The sequence below is a fragment of the Rhinatrema bivittatum genome, chromosome 2 (assembly GCF_901001135.1).
Source record: "Rhinatrema bivittatum chromosome 2, aRhiBiv1.1, whole genome shotgun sequence".
In the NCBI taxonomy this organism is placed as follows: Eukaryota; Metazoa; Chordata; class Amphibia; order Gymnophiona; family Rhinatrematidae; genus Rhinatrema; species Rhinatrema bivittatum.
The window spans coordinates 495,095,813-495,111,987 of record NC_042616.1 but is presented as its reverse complement, the minus strand read 5'-3'; the positions used below and the strand labels follow the sequence as shown (position 1 = coordinate 495,111,987).

Below are 16,175 nucleotides of genomic sequence, written 5' to 3'. Positions count from 1 at the left end.
TTCAGACATAGTAATGATGGCAGAAAAAGACCAAAATGGTCCATCTAGTCTGCCCAGCAAGCTTCCCAAAGTAGTAACTGCTGCTCCGTGCTGGTTAAGCTTTTTTTTTTATTTATTCCCATCCTCTAGCCTTTTAGGGATCCACAGTGTTTATCCCATGCCCCTTTGAAATCCTTCACAGTTTTAGTCTTTACCACTTCCTCCGGAAGGGCATTCCTGGCATTCACCACCCTCTCAGTGAAGAAATATTTCCTGACATTGGTTCTGAGCCTTCCTCCCTGGAGTTTCAAATCGTGACCCCTAGTTCTACTAAATTGTTTCCAATGCTGCTTAAATGTGCTTTGCTTTTGGACTTAGCCATAGAAGCATCCTGTGCTTTTTCTCTAATGTCTTACAGTCTGGGGTACTGATACAAAGTGGGGGCCCAGCACTGGCTGTTATCTGAATCCATTTTCCCTTCCCCTCCACTGCCCCCTCCCCCCGTCGAAGCAGAGAGCGATGTTGCTGTTGCATCAAGGGTAGTAATCCTCATGCCTTCTGTTAAGGGTAGTAATTACCACTCTGTGCAGGTTACCCCCATGCACCCTTTTCTTCATTTTTAACCTCTAGCCTTTAGGGATCCAGTGTTTATCCCATTCCTTTTTTAACTCGTTTACTGTGTTCTTCCTCACCACCTATTCCAGAAGGGCATTCCAGGCATCCACCGTCCTTTCCATGAAGAAATTTTTCCTGATGTTGGTTGTGAGCCATTCCCCTCAGATCTTCATTTTGTGACCCCTAGTTCTACAGTTTCTTTTCCAATGGAAAAGGTTCAAATTTTGTACAGGTATCTGAAAGTCTGTATAATATCTCCCCTGCACCTCCTCTTCCAGGGTTTACATATCCTGATCCTTCTGCTTTTCCTCATAAGTCTTCCGATACAGACCGAACACCATTTTTTTGTTTCTCTTCTCTGGTCCGCCTCCTTCCTGTCTCTATCCTTTTTGAGAAACAGGCTCCAGAACGGAAAACAGTACTCCCAGGTGAGCCCTCACCAAAGATCTTTACAAGGGACAAAATTACCCCAAGTTCCCTCTCCCAGTCCATGTACAATAGTGTTTCACCCCCCCCCCCCCCCCCCATCACCTACAGCTCTTTTGGATTACTGCACCCCATATGCATGACTCAGCATGTCTTGACATTGAATTCCAGTTGCCAAATGTTCAACCACTCTTCAAGCTCTTACATCACTTTTTCATTTTTATTATCTGCGTGTATTTGATTGTCACGTTTGTAATTCTTACTGAATGGTTTTTGGAAGGTGTGGAATATAAAAAGTTTTAAATAAATAAATGTCATTCCTGTACATACCCAGATCAGTCCAGACCAGTGAGTTATGCACTCCCACCAGCAGATGGAGTCAGAGAGTAAAGCTTCGAGGCACTGGTATCCCAAGTGCGCCACCTGCAGCTCATCAGTATTTCTCTGATTCCAGCAGATGGTGGTCGTGTATACCTGCAACTCTGTGTGAGATGGAGTTTTCTTGCTCCCTGAGGTGCTAGGTTCAGTGTCTGGGCCATCCCTCGGGTAGAGCCGGGCGAACGGGGGGCTTGGTTACCCCTGGCGGTGCTAGCCTGTGCGGTTCTGGGTCCCTGATAGCTAGGGGACTGGCTCCGTCAGCGACCCAAAGGCTTCCCCTCAGTGTCTGCAGTACAGGGAAGTAGCCCTTTTGGGGATTTTTTTCTATTATTTTTAGCTTAGGCTTTATTTGTTTCTGTTACTAGAAGTTAAAGTTTTTGTGTGTTAAAAAAAACCAAACAAAGAACCCAGCTCCAAGTTCCCTGTTCACCGCAGCTCCCGGGGTAAATCAGTCTGCCCAGTGGTGCAGAGCCAGGCAGACCCCTGAAGAGGAGGGGAGAGTGTTTCAGCCCTGGTAAGAACCTCCGTGAATGTTATTAGGCTCCTTGCCTCATTTTTACTGCTGGCTCAGGAGCTATTTTTACCACGGTGGCCATTTTGTTCTTTTTCGATCTCCCACGCAGCTCCCCAGTGTTCCTGGGACCGATTTTTGCGGCGTTTTTGGTGGGTCACCAGGGCTAGGTGGCAGCACCTGCTTTCTTCCGGGGGAGGGGGAGGGAGTTATATGCCCCTTTTTGCAGGAGGAACATGGCAGAAACTCCTCTGGATGAACCCTGTAAGGCTTGCGGGGTATAGTCAGCTTATTTAGACCACCTGTCACCTGAGCACGGACTGTGCACTGGGTGGGGAAGGGGCCTCAGACGAGGACCAAACCTAAAAAGTCTGCATGCAGGTCAGGCTCAGCAGCTGAGTCTAACAGAAGGAGCCCAACCCTCACTGCGCACCCTATGGAAAAGGTCTCCCAGGATGACCCTACCCCGTTAACCCCCCCACTGTGCGGACTCAGAGACCAGAGGAATCGAGAGACACGGACACTGATTCTAGCAGAGACTGGACCGGGGGGATTTTCACTGGAATTTGTGCTGCTCATGCATGAAGCATTTCTGACTCGGAAGCTCGCGAAGTGCAGAGCGCAGGATGGGAGTGTGGGAGTTCCCAAGCGTCCCCATCTGCAAACAGATGGTCGCCCGCCCCAGGCAACTTTTGGCTCGAGAGGACCTAGTGGGTGCAGTCGACTAGCAGGGGAATGACTCCACTCCGCCCCTGAGGGACACCACTGCAGATCAGGGTGAGGTCCCTCCAGACGTAGATATGGGTGATGACGATCAGGATCCTGTAGAACCTAGTGCGGAGGGGTACGACCCCTGTGTAGTCCGGCTGTTTAAGAGGAAGGAATTGCGCCCCCTTATTCCCCAGGTGCTTGAGGAATTGGGGGAGAGACCCTCGCTGGAAGATTCCGACAGCGAGGGAGTGAACCCAGTCTTGGATGGTCTTTGGGGTCCACCTAGTGCTTTTCCCATCCCGAAGAAGATTCAAAAGCTCGTCAGCCGGGAGTGGGAATCCCCGGAGGTGGGGCTTAAGATCGGCTGGGTGGTGCAAAAACTCTACCTGTTAATGGAGGAACATTTAGAAAGCCTCAGGGAGCGCGTTTATATTGGATTCAAAAACCGCAGGACCCTTCGTCTTCTGGGACTTTGTCAGCTTCTCAAGCAGCTCGTCTGGAGGCGGCGGTAGCATATGTGGTGGATGCCTTATATGACGTGGTGCGTTCGGTGGCCCGGACTATGGTCTCTGCGGTGGCGGCTCGGCAACTCCTATGGCTCCGCAATTGGGCAGCGGATGTTTCCTCCAAGTCACAACTCTGCAGTCTTCTTTTTCAAGGGAAGTTGCTGTTTGGAGAGGATTTGGATCAGTTGATGAAATCTCTGGGGGATTCCAAGGGCAATAAACTGCCCTCAATCCCGTTTTCGGGATTTTCGAAAAAAGTTGGGGAGGAATATTCCACTCTCTGGTTCCAGACAGACCTCTTCCTGTACACAGTCTTTTCACGGCTCCAGTCGTCCTGCCAGAGGTGGTTTCGGTCAGGGAACCGGAACTGGAAGCCTGCCCAATGAAATTAGGCCCACCCACTCCTGGGATGGGATGATCAGGGGCAGGTTGTCTCAATTTTACGAGGAGTGGGAGAATCACCTCTGATCACTGGGTGTTGGAGGTGGTAAAAAAAGGTTATGCCTTAGAATTTTCTCGGCCTCTCATGCCAGCCTTTGTGGAATTGCGATGCGTTTCCCACAACAAGCGAGCCGTGGTAGAAGACACTCTACAAAAATTGCTGTCCCTTAAGGCAATCGTCCCCATGCCGTCCAAGGAATAGGGGAGGGGATGGTACTCCATTTATTTCATAGTTCCCAAAAAGGAGGGCACTTTCCGACACATCCAGGACCTACAGAAGGTGAATTGCTGCTTGAAGGTGCCCTGTTTTCGAATGGAAACACTTCGAACAGTCATCGCGGTGGTTCAAAAGGGAGAGTTCCTCTCCTCTTTGGATCTCACCGAGGCTTATCTACGCATCCTGATTCGCAGCACTCACCAGAGATTCCTATGATTCAAAATCTTGGGTCAGCATTTTCAGTCCTGAGAGCTGCCGTGATGGTCATGGTGGCAGCGACCCTCCGGAAGGAAGGGATAATGGTCCATCCTTACTTCGACGATTGGCTGATTTGAGCCAAGTTGGAAGAGGAAGGCGAGCGGACGGTTCTTCGTGTGATCCATTGTCTCCAGTCCCTGGGCTGGGAAATCAATAAAGCGAAAAGTCATCTGACTCCGTCACAGTGTCTGGAATATTTTGGAGCTCATTTCGGCACCTTCCAGGGCAGGGTGTTTTCTCACGAACGATAGGATGTACAAATTGCAGCAATAAGTGTGTCTCTTATTACAGCTTCCAATCCCCAGATTGTGGGATTACCTACAATTCTGGGGTTCATGGCTTCGACGTTGGAATTGGTGCCTTGGGCCTTCGCTCACCTGAGACCGTTGCAGAGAGATCTACTGTCGCGGTGGAACCCAGTGTTGGAGCAATACCAGTTACCCCTGCCTTTGTTGCAGCAAATCAGGTCCAGCCTGCAATGGTGGCTGTAGCAAGACAACTTACAGAAGGGGGTGCCCCTTGAAGTCCCGGATTGGGTGATCGTGCCAACGGATGCAATCCTTGAAGGCTGGGGAGCAGTGTGCCTAGTCATGCGGTGCAGGGAACCTCGTCCTTACCCGAATGGTTGTGGTCTATCAGTCGCCTAGAGACAAGGGCAATCCGCAAAGTGTTGTCGGCATTCAAGTCCCTGGTGCAGGGGAGAATGGTTCGAGTCTTCTCGGACAGCACCACCAAAGTGGCATATCTCAATTGCCAGGGAGGAACCAGGAGTCCGGCCATGGCACAGGAAGCACACCCCCTCTTCGCTTGGGCCGAGCTTCATCTGGAAGGCATGGCAGGCATGACAACGTGCAGGTGGACTTCCTCAGTCATCAACAGCTGGATCCCGGGGATGTGGGAATTATCCTCAGTCATCAACAGCTGGATCCCGGGGAGTGGGAACTATCCCGGGAGAGTTGGAATCACATTTGTGCCCACTCCCAAGTTTCTCATTTTATTTATGAGTCTCCTGTTAGGAACGTGTCAAAAGCTTTGCTGAATTCCAAGTAAATCACATTGACCGCTTTTCCTTGATCCAATTCTCTAGTTACCCAATCAAAAAAATCAATCAGATTGAATCCATGCTCCCTTTGGTCTAGCAACCCCCCCTCCCCCCCCCCCCCCGGATTATAGATAGTTCACTAACCTTTCCTTCAGCAGTGCCTCCATTAACTTTTCCACCACCTAGGTGAGGCTATCCGGCCTGTAGTTTCCAGCCTCTTCTCTGCTACCACTATTGTGAAGCAGAGCCACAACCTCTCTTCTCCAGTTTTGTGGCACCACTCTTTCCAGGGATCTATCTAACAAATCTTTTAGCAGACCCGCCAGCACATTTCTTGAGCTCCCTTAGTATCCTGAGATGTACCTCATCTGGCTCCATGGGCTTGTCCACTTAGTTTTCCTGGCTGTTCTCATGCATTCTCTTCTGTAAACGGATTGCATCTATCTCACTTCCATTATGGTCTTGTCAACCAACAACAGTCCTTTTCCAGGCCATTGTCTTTAGTGAACAGGTCAAATAACTGCTTATAAGATCAAATGTACCCATCTAACCTTAAGCAAGGACCCTCTTCAAACTGCTTCAGGGCCTTCAACTTTCTTCCTTCAAATAAAGAATTAGTGCTTTCCATGGTATAGTACCATGTCAGGTCTTGTGACCCATCTATGCAGTTAGGACTTTGCTTGATGCAGTGACCTAATCTGAAGTCTGACATGCTACAGCATTAGTGCGGCAGTACTGATTACCTATTTGACCTACTGACCATTTGCTAACTCTGACATTGAAAGCCAAGATTATACATTGTTTGCTGCTGTTTTCCTTAGCTGTGGGACACATGCTGTTTAGTGTTTCCTAAAAACCAAAAAATCTCAAGATCCTTTTTGACAGCGACTATTCACATGATCAGTACCAAAATCTTGTTACAAGAATTGTAATAAATTTTAAAAATGTCTAAATTGAAATTCTAGGTTGACTGTACCCAACATTCTGATTTGTGTTCTGGAAACCAAGTGCGAGGCTATCCTACCCTGCTGTGGTTCAAGAATGGAGAAAAGGTGAAACTTTGAGATTGATGTGTTTGTATGGGAAACCTTGTCCATAGTCTTCTGCAGGTATGGGAACCCATGGAGTTTATCTGCACTCAGGGGGAACAAAACATAGTCACCTGGATTTTAACTTTTTTCTGATTTAAGCTTTGCTTGAAAATGATGGGCATGTGCAGTCTATTGGCTGTGCCCTACCAATGAAAAGCATAATCTGTATTCTTGCAGTTCTGAATTCTGTTTGACAGTTTCTATGCACAACCACCTTTATCTATATGTATTTATTTAAACATTTATATTCTGCAATATCCATATTTTTATGTGGAGTATAATTTTAAAAACCAATCATAAAATATATATTAAGCATACTATAAGAAAACACACATGAGCCACTGCAAAGGACGTTAATCAACGATGAACTTTTTTATATAAAAACCATCCAGTCCAGCAATTTAGAATCACAATTTCTAGAAAGAAATTTGAACTACATCTAGGCTACTGCTTTTATTGCTTGAACAATTTAAAGTACTGAAGTTAGTTGGCCCTGTAGAAACACTATTCATCATTTTCTAGAGCTTATCTCCTTATTCAGAGGTGCAGTTAGCAGTGCCTTAAGGCTTATCTTGGTAGTAGTTTTTAGACCAGACGAAAGGTGTTGGTTGAGTTGTGAGTGTTGCTAGTTAGTCTCTAAGGAGACCTGTGTGAATTGGATGTGAACTAAATTGTTGTAGGTGGACCAGTACAAAGGAAAGAGAGATTTGGATTCTCTGAAGGAGTATATAGAGACTCAGCTAAAAAGTGCTGATGGGGAAGAACAAGTTCCTACCGAATCTGTCAAAATTACAATCACAAAAGTGGAAGACATCCAAGATGAGGTTTGTGCCTCTGCATTGCGTTTCTCTTGTAGATTAAATTATGTAATTGATTTTTATATACCGCCTTTCCAGCAGAGCTGCCCAAAGCAGAGTCCTTTGTTTGCATTACCTGGAGATGTATTAAGTACCTACATGAAGTCTTGCCAGACCTGTCCTGGGACCCCACAGCCTGTCAGATTTTCAGAATATCCAAAATGAATATGCATCTCTCCAATGAGAAACCCTGATCTACAGGTTTAATGCTTTTAAATATCATGCAGTATTTATAGATTTGGGTTTTTTGGTTTTGTTTTCCTCTTAAAAAAAAAAAACAAAACACTTCTCTGCTTTGTTCAGGTCCTATGGTCTATCAAGCTTATGCACAAGAATTTATTTATATACAGTATAAGACATTGGAATATGTCAGCCAGCCATGATTAGCTAGAGACCTTGTGGTGGTTTACTCAGCATTTGGAAAAGTTCATGCTAGAAAAAAAAAATAGAGCTAATGCTTTCCACTGCCATTTTACAGCTCATGGGAAATTTAAGGCACTAATAGATTTTTATGTACATTGCTGCCTTAGTTTCAGATGGCACTAACTTGACTTGTACTGGATTGTTTTTGTTTTAGTCTAAAGTTTTGTCTCTCTCTGAAAACAACTTTGATCAGACAGTTGCCACCGGCATCACTTTTGTAAAGTTTTATGCCCCATGGTAAGTTGTATTGTATTAGGTTTTGCATGACTATATTTTTAAAGATATCTTGTAACTCATAATGTAAATCTATTTTATTGATTATAATCTGCACTGATGAGGTTTTTTTTAATCTCAAAAGGTGGAATATAATCCTTAAATTTAAATTGTTCATCGTCTTATGTATTTGAATGATTGCTTTCTACGGAATACAAATACTGCATTCCGAACAGTTTATAATTGGTAGCCTCCTTACATCCTCTGCTATCCTCTTGACTGACTGGGCAGAAGACTTTGCATTGAAGTTAATGTAATATGCAGGATTACGGTATTTTCTAGTCTCAGCTTCATGTTTCAGGTATGCATGTATTGTAATGTCTGAAACTGCTTATTCACACAAGCATGTAGTCTATATTTTTGTCAATGGTGTGAAGTATGAATGCCTGTTTTTCCCCAGAAAGACACATCTATCTACTTGAACTTCCCTGATAAATCCTAGTAAGATGTAAAACCTGATAGAGCTGTACACTTATGCATGGACCTGCTGAAGATGAGAGAGCAGGCACCTTCAGTCACAGAAATAAACAGTGATGGCCAGAATTGTGCTGTGCTGGATTCTTGTTTCTATTTAAAACAAAAGGGTTAAAAAAGGAAAGTACTTTCATAATATCCCAAATTATTTACTGGTATACCAGTGCGCTCCCAGTCAACATCCCTTTTGAACTCCATATTGATTTTCTAATTGCCTTCAAAACTGAACTTCCCACATAATGTACTTCACAAAAGAGAAAGCAAGATGTTTTTCATCCTGCTACACCAGTCCAGAAACGTGGCTTTTCTCCCCCTGCTGGCAGATGGAGACTAAGGGGATACGTTTTTTTTTTTTCCCATGACATCATCGTTGGTCGTTACCACAGTGCAGCTCCAGCATAAAGACAGTTTTCCTAGCATGTAGCCAGATAGACGCAGGACCAATGGGTTTATGTGCTCCCCTGCTAGCAGATGGAGAGATGAAGTCAGGTTTCAAAGCTGAAGTTTCCCTAGATATACCCCTGCAGTGACCTCAGCTCCTCGGTATCTCTCTGTCTTCTAGCAGATGTGGATTGTGCCTTCCCTATCAGGAACATCGTACTCTTTAGAAGAGGAAATCTTACCTTCAAATTTTACCTTTAAATTGGAGAAAGATCGAGCCCCGTGCTCCTGTGGTGATACCTAATGGTGTCTCTCCCAGTTGAGAATTCCTGAGACTATTTCTGAGATCCCTCAGAATTGTGCCTTGGTCCGGTAGCAGGTACCCGGCATGGACTTTGCTGCTGAAGCAGCTGAAAGCCAGCAGGTACAGGAAGCTGAGCGCGGCAGTGTCGGCCTATGCCCCCTCTGCCCACAGCCGGAGACCTTCTCGGTACCCAGCTGGTAAGCGCTGAGCCCAGGAAAGAAAAACTCCTCTGATTCAGAGACGTGGAAGGGCTTCGGTAAGTCTTTCCTCTGGTCTCCTTGCTCTGCGCTTCGTACTGATGACATTCCCGATCCCGTTAGGGAAAGGGAAGGGGGTTTCTGAGTGGGTTGAGCAGCCCCCCCCCCCCCCCCCGATGGGCTAGGCCCCGCTTCAGACTCGGTGGGCACTCCAGATGGCAGGCCGCGGGCGCCATCTTGCACGCAGTTCGGTGCAGCGACATTTTCCCCCATTGACCGATTACACACGGGGCGGGCAGGCCTTGTTGTGCGCCAAGTGCACGCATAATCATGTGCATACCTGTGCGCATAAGTACACGCATGCGTTTGCGCGTAACCGGATGCTTAGACTTGCACGCGTCTGGGCGGATTTGTGTGCACTCGGGCGCTAACCAGCTGAATGCACAAGCTACAGATAACTATGGCTCCAGCAATAAAGAAGCCCAAGCGACACTCCCTTTGTGCGGCCTGCCATATTAGGGCTGCACAGTCTGACCTAGAATCCTTCCTGTACCGGCACTGCGAGGAAGCCCAGGGAGGGCTGGACTCTCAAAACCTCTCCAATCCCAGCACCTCCTAGTCTGAGGACGGGTCAGCCACAACCTTATCTGGTAGCATCCTGGGGCTGCGTCCTCCTTGGGAGAGGGCAGTTCAGCGACTCCTGGCCCAGGTATGGAACCTGCAACCTTTCCTTGGGTGGAATTCTTTCAGGGAAGCCTTTGTTCAGGTACAGTCAGCTGCTCTCCCTGCCCGGTCTGAGCCCCAGCTGGGAAGGTCTTGTCCTCCCAGCCCTATCAGCATGCCTTGGGACATGCTTCGCTTCACTAAGGGTATCCCTGACAGGGGTCCAGACACAACGGATGACTATGGGGATGCAGACTCATTGGAGGACCGGGAAATCCCCCCCCCAGGCCTGGAGCCATTGTTGCGTGCGTCCGCTGCTAGACACCCTCACTCCGCCCTCTTTACCTCTGTGGTGACTCCCTCCGGGTCTGATGGACGGCTGGCTACCGCGGCGTCTCCATGCCGTCTCCTTCCGGTGTCCCCGGACTGGCTCGACGCTGCAACTCCGCCATCTTGTCCTGATGCCTAGGGCGCGCGCGTCCCGACTCTTGTACCAGCAAGGGAGCGAACCTCAGGGGCGTCCCCCTGAGATGACGTCATTTGCTTCCAATATTTAAAGGTCTTTGAAAACGCTAACAAACTTGAGTTAGCAAGGATACATACGGATAAAGATAAGCATACGGATACGTACTCGCTTCGGCTATCCAAGCTATTCTGCCTCCTCAGACTTACCAGAGGTACCTGCTCCTCGGGGGCCTCGCTCTTTTCTTTATTTTAGATTACGATAGGAACCGGTACTCGCTCCTCGAGGGCCCATGTTCCTGGACACTCTGAAGATTCTCTACTGCTTGGAAGTTATCACTGCTACAAACAATTGTGAGTTACCATCGCTCTCTCAGAGCTTTCCCTGGAACCAGGTACTCGCACCTCGAGGGCCTAATCCTTTCAAGCTCCTGAGCTTACTTGAGACCTTACGTGAGTTTTGTCATTTACTTCTGTTCATGAACTCTGCCTACTCTGCCTACTCACTTTCTACAGTTTCTCAACAGCTCAGCCATCCTGGGATCGTTGTTCCAGTATCTGAGGGACTACAGCCCTGCCGGGCATATCAGCTCACTACTGCCACCTCTGGTGGTTTCTAATAACCTGTTTAATAAAAGAACTAATGTGTGTCTGTCTCCATACTCTAGCCTAGCCTGTGGTCCCTCTCGGGGTATCCTCCCGAGGGCGTAGTCATCTGCCATCGGCCCAGGGATCCACCCACAACTATATCAGATTTCTAACAGATTGCTAACTCCCTAGCAAATCCAGAACAGATTGCTACTCCGCAGTCTAACATCAGATATATCAGATTGCTCCTCCTATCTGACTGATCCTCCCATCCAGCATCAGATCCTAGCAGATTTATAACAGATTGCTAACTCGAGCAGCAGAGATATAACAGCCATACCGGACCACTCTACGGTTTTTCCACAGAGATAAATTGCCAGCCCTGGTCTCCCAGACCCTGAAGACTCTGGGAGTTCCCGGCACAGACGCTATGTTGGAACCAAAGAGGAATCCCATCCTGGTGTCTCAATGGAAAGCCTCTTGCTATTTCCCGATGCTGGAAGCCATCCAGGAGTTGATTGACCTGGAGTGGGATGCCCCGGATGCCAGTTTTAAAGGAGGTTGGGCCTTGGAGGCCTTGTCCCCTCTGGACCTAGCTAGCAAAGAACGCCTGCGTTTCCCGAAAGTGGACACCCTGGTCTGCGCTGTCTCGAAGCGAACAACTATCCCAGTAGAGGAAGGAGTGGCCTTGAAGGATGCACTCGATAGGCGGTTGGAGTCCATCTTTATGCAAGCCTCTGCAGTGACAGCAGTGACACTGCAGATCACTTTCTGTTGTGCCCTGGTGTCTCGTTCATCTATGCTTCTCTCTCGAGAGGCAGATAGCTCAGGGGCACATTCCAGAGAGGCAATGGAGCCCGCCGCGGCCTTCCTAGTGGAAACAAGCTCTGACATAGTGCGTACCTCGGCCAGAGGAATAGCCTCAGTGGTGGCAGCCAGAAGACGGCTATGGCTGCAAAATTGGTCAGCGGACGTGACTTCTAAGGCAAATCTTACAACGATGCTTCTTTAAGGGGATCTCTTCTATTCGGAAGCAAATTGGGAAAGCTAGCCAGTAAGTAGGGTGACTTTCCAGTGCCTCAGCTACTGGAAGATGAGAAAAAGAGGTCATAGCGCCCCTCGCCCATGAGGGGTAGGGCCAGGGGCTCCCAGCGCTTCCAGCCTTACAGAAACTCATCATTTCAGACATCTCAGCCCTCGGGAAGATGTCCGTCCTTTTGGAGCTGACAACCAAAAAGAGGAACTGGGTTTGGCTCAGGTTCGACCGAACTTTCCAATAAATGGGCCGATACAGTAAAGTGCTCGCGCACAGGCCACTCTCCTGTGCGCATGATTCTCTATTCAAATGAAGCCCGGCGGTTAAAATGGCAAAAGGAGGCGCTAGGGACACTAGCGCCTCCTTGTAGGAGTCAGTACTAACAGCCTACTGACAGCCTACACTGTCAATAGGCTGTTAGTACGGTATCTGGAATGTACAGAACTGGTGCACAAGATGGACCGCTTGTTTGTTCTTCAAGGTGGAAGGAAACAATTGGTCCTGAGTCCATCTGGCTACATGCTAGGAAATGGAGAAATTACTTTCCTGATAATTTTGTTTTCCTTAGTGTAGGCAGATGGACTTAGCATCCCACCCATGGCTGCACGTGAACAGTGCCAAGGAATCACACATGAATCTCTATCTCAAAAGGTTATGGGTATGCCATCACCCTATCCCTAGATCGGTGCATCTATAATATTGCTGGGGTTCAGCACTTATATTTGGTTGAGTACAGTTACAGTCACCAGTTTTAATCCACGTTTTTTTAATCACATTCTTAATCAAGTTATTAAATTGTATTCAAGTTTTTCAATAGTATGTCCACAGTGGCTTTTGAAGAGAATACTGAAGGTCTGAGGTCACTGCAGGGGTATATCTAGGGTGACGTCTGCTTTAAAACCTGACTCCGTCTCCATCTGCTAGCAGGAGAGCACATAACCCATTGGTCCTGAGTTCATCTGTCTACACTAAGGAAAACGAAATTATCAGGTAAGTAATTTCTCCAATTTTATCTCCAGCAGGTGGCAGCACATACTTGTCTGGTGCAGCAGGAATTTGACTCCCAAGCTTTGGTCTTTGCCTGGTAGAGAATTTATCAGCAATTCTGGTTTGTCATCCTTTTTTGCTTTGACAGCGAGCTGCAGGTCAAGGCTTTTTTTTTTTCCAGTTGTGAGCCCTGTGAAAGGCTTTCTGTGTTTAGAGGCTTGTTGAGGCCTTGAGGCAGGTAGCCACTGCAGCTTTCAGTGGTAATGTGACAGACCTGGCTTGTGTTTGACTCAGCTTGTCCAAGAGGACTCCATACATTTGGAATCAGGAACAGTGTGATTAGCGGATGCCTGTTTTGATTGAGTGTGATTGCTTTGGCTTTAAAGCTGGTCAGCAGATTTCATCTCTAAGTCTGTCTTGTTTAAACTTCCCTTTAAAAGGCAACCTTTGTTCAGTAAGGACCTTGAAGAGGGCAAAGGCTTTGGGGGAATCCAAGTTACCAAGAGTCCAGGAGGATAGCCAATGGCTTCTTTTCATACTTCCCTGACCTGAAACAGTTTTGTTTTGGTTTTTTTTCGGGAGTGTGAAGGGTTTGGCAGGGATGAAATACTAATAGTCTAGGATCTCATACTTGGGCAGATGCCAGTTCTTGTCCTATGAAAAGGGCTAAGGTAGCATCCTCAGTAATTAGGATTATCTTGAGCCGTGCAGCAAGTGTTTGAGGGCCTTATTTCCTATTCCAGAGGAGAGAATTGAAACAGATGGCCACCTTTCACAACTGGGTTCAACTTTCATCAGGTCAGAGGGCCTTGGATATCATAAAACAATTGTTACATTTTGTTTTTTTCTTCTGGCCCATTTCAGATGCTTTTATGGTTTTCCTCTACTTTTATGCCAGGAAGAGAAGCCATAAGAGCGACACTAGGCAGGCTTGTCAAACTAAAGACTGGCCAGTTCTAAGGAACTAGGAAAGATAAGGTATTAATCCCATTTATTTGGTGGTTCCCAAATCGGAAGGATCCTTTTGTCCTGTTCAGGATCTCCAATGGGTCATCAGTAAAATCAGTGATTATAGCAGGAGAAAGGAGAATTCCTGCTCCCCATGGACATATGGAGGATTAACTTTACATGGTTATATTGCAAAAGCTTGAAATTGGGAGTAGATCAGGAGTTCCCAGACTTGAGTGATGGTGAGAAGATGCTAATCTGTGCAACTGGCTTAACAGAGAAAGCCAGAAGTGATGAAATAGTCTATTGGTTAGAAGCCAGAGTGATTCAATTGGCTCTTCAGAAATTCTCACCTTTGCTAATAGATGAGGCAGTCAGGATAATGTCTGATAACATTACGGTAACAAATGTAAGTCAAGGAGGAACCAATAGTTCACAGGTGGTTTACTTCTGATTTGAACAGGAAAGAATTTGAAGGCTTGTCAGTGTTACTCATAGCAAATGTGGAAAGTGTTCAAGCAGATTCACATTGGGGTGGACCCAAGAGAATGGTTTCTGTCTCAAATAGCTGTCAATCAAGTTGGGGCCAGGTGAGAATTCAGATACCTCTTCTAGAGACCTTAAAGTATGTGGTGGTGCAGCACTTTTTGAGGTGGTAAAGTGTCTAATGTTTCTTCCAGAAGCAGTGCTTTGGTTCAGAGCTGGCTGATAGAACAGTCCTATATACATTATTTTTTCATGGCCCTTGTTAGGGAGAGCGCTTCAAGAATCTCAGAACATCTGGTCTGGGTATTCTGGTAGCACTAGTGAGGCTGCTGCCTCCTTGATAAGTGGACCTTATACATTTGACACATGCAAGGCCCTGAAGCTTCTAGTTCTTTTCGAAGACCTAGATCAATTTTTGCCTTATGGATTGGCCCTTTAAAAACAGCATGTTTGGTAAGGAAGGATATTCTCAAGGTGTGGTGGTTACTCACCTACAGGCTATAGAAAGTTTTCCACTTCATTAGTTTGTATGTGAAAAGGGAACCAGGTTTGATTTTGTCCATGGCGGGGGTATAATTTGACCCTTTTATGGACATTTTGCCTTCAGGAAGTCCAATTATCCTTTGGGTGCTGTATTGTAGAGTGAGGAAAGGTGAGGTGACTAATACAGCTACAGTGGTGCGTTGGGATTGATGAAGTTGTTACCAATACTATTTGGATTCTGGTAGCCCCTTCCCTAAACCGGTGAAGGTTTGTTCTCTGTGAGATGAAGTTACTTCTTGGGCAGAACTGGATTGGTTTCACCTTGGGAGAATTGAGGCAGTGACTTGGTCTGTTTTCCCCGCCCCCTTCCAAGCATTATGGCTTAGAGATCAGTTTCACAGAGGAGGCCTCTGACGGTGCTACCAGAAGGTTTGGCAGCACCCTCCCCTATTCAGGAGTAGTTTGAATATATCCTGTCTGACTGGATTCAAGGAAAGGAAATGATCAGATGAGAAGTAATTTCAACTTTCAAATGGCCAGGAGGTGATAATCTGATTTTTTTTGCTGTGTCCATCTGTTCCACCCAGTGAAGGTTGATGGTTTCCCTCCTGGGGGGTACTTGTAGGTGTTCGTCTTCAGCAATTTTACCAGGAGTGGTCCCAGGTATCTTCATAGTTGCACCCTAGTTTTTGCCACTTCAGTTCCTGATGCCTTTATGGCTTTTCCGTACATTTCGCTTGCCAGGAGGGTGGCTGTTCTTACTACGCACTTGCAAGCAGTGCTTCCATTTCCATGGGAAGTGCAGGGGCATGGTTGGTACTCCTATTTTATGGTCCTAAAGGATAGTTTCTACAAACTCATATTTTCTAGCGTGTAGCAGATGGACTCAGGACCAATGGGTATAGTGTACTCCTGATAGCAGTTGGGAGATGGAGTCAGATTTCAATCTGACGTCAGCCTACATATACCCATGCAGGAAGTTTAGCTCTTCAGTATTTCTCAGTCTCCTAAGCAGATTGGGACACTACACACACTTGCACAGCGTTAGAAAATCCAAACCAAAGAAGAAAGAAAAATCTTACCTCTACAAGACGAGCCCCGCTCTCCTGCGGTGATACCTAAAGGTCCCTCCCCCAATCGAGAATTCCTGAGGTGATTTCCAAGATCCCTCAGAGGTAAGCCTCGGTCCGGTGGCCGGTTCCCGGCAGGAACTTAGCCCCCAGAGTGGCTGAGAGGCAGCGGGTGTGATACTGAGCGCGGCGGTGAAGGTATTTCCCTCTCCCTCTGCAGCCGGAGACCGCCTGGCTCGAGACCGGGAAGTGCCGAGACAAGGTAAGGTAGAAATCTTTCTTAAAGTCTCCGTTCTCCAAGGCTCAGATAGCTGCACAGATAGTCCTTCCGGCGTCTGTTCAATCGGGTTGAGCAGCCCCGTGCAGGC

At 47.0% G+C, this 16,175-nt stretch overlaps 1 protein-coding gene across 2 annotated transcripts in view; it reads left to right on the top strand.

The window, feature by feature from the left end:
• Positions 1-16,175, top strand: part of TXNDC5 (thioredoxin domain containing 5) — an 80,031-nt gene that overhangs the window by 40,082 nt on the left and 23,774 nt on the right. For both annotated transcript variants that reach the window (XM_029590629.1, XM_029590628.1), the window contains exons 6-8: positions 6,050-6,136; positions 6,856-6,999; positions 7,610-7,692. In XM_029590629.1, coding sequence (XP_029446489.1) covers positions 6,050-6,136; positions 6,856-6,999; positions 7,610-7,692 — 314 coding nt within the window. The remainder of the gene's footprint in view (positions 1-6,049; positions 6,137-6,855; positions 7,000-7,609; positions 7,693-16,175) is intronic.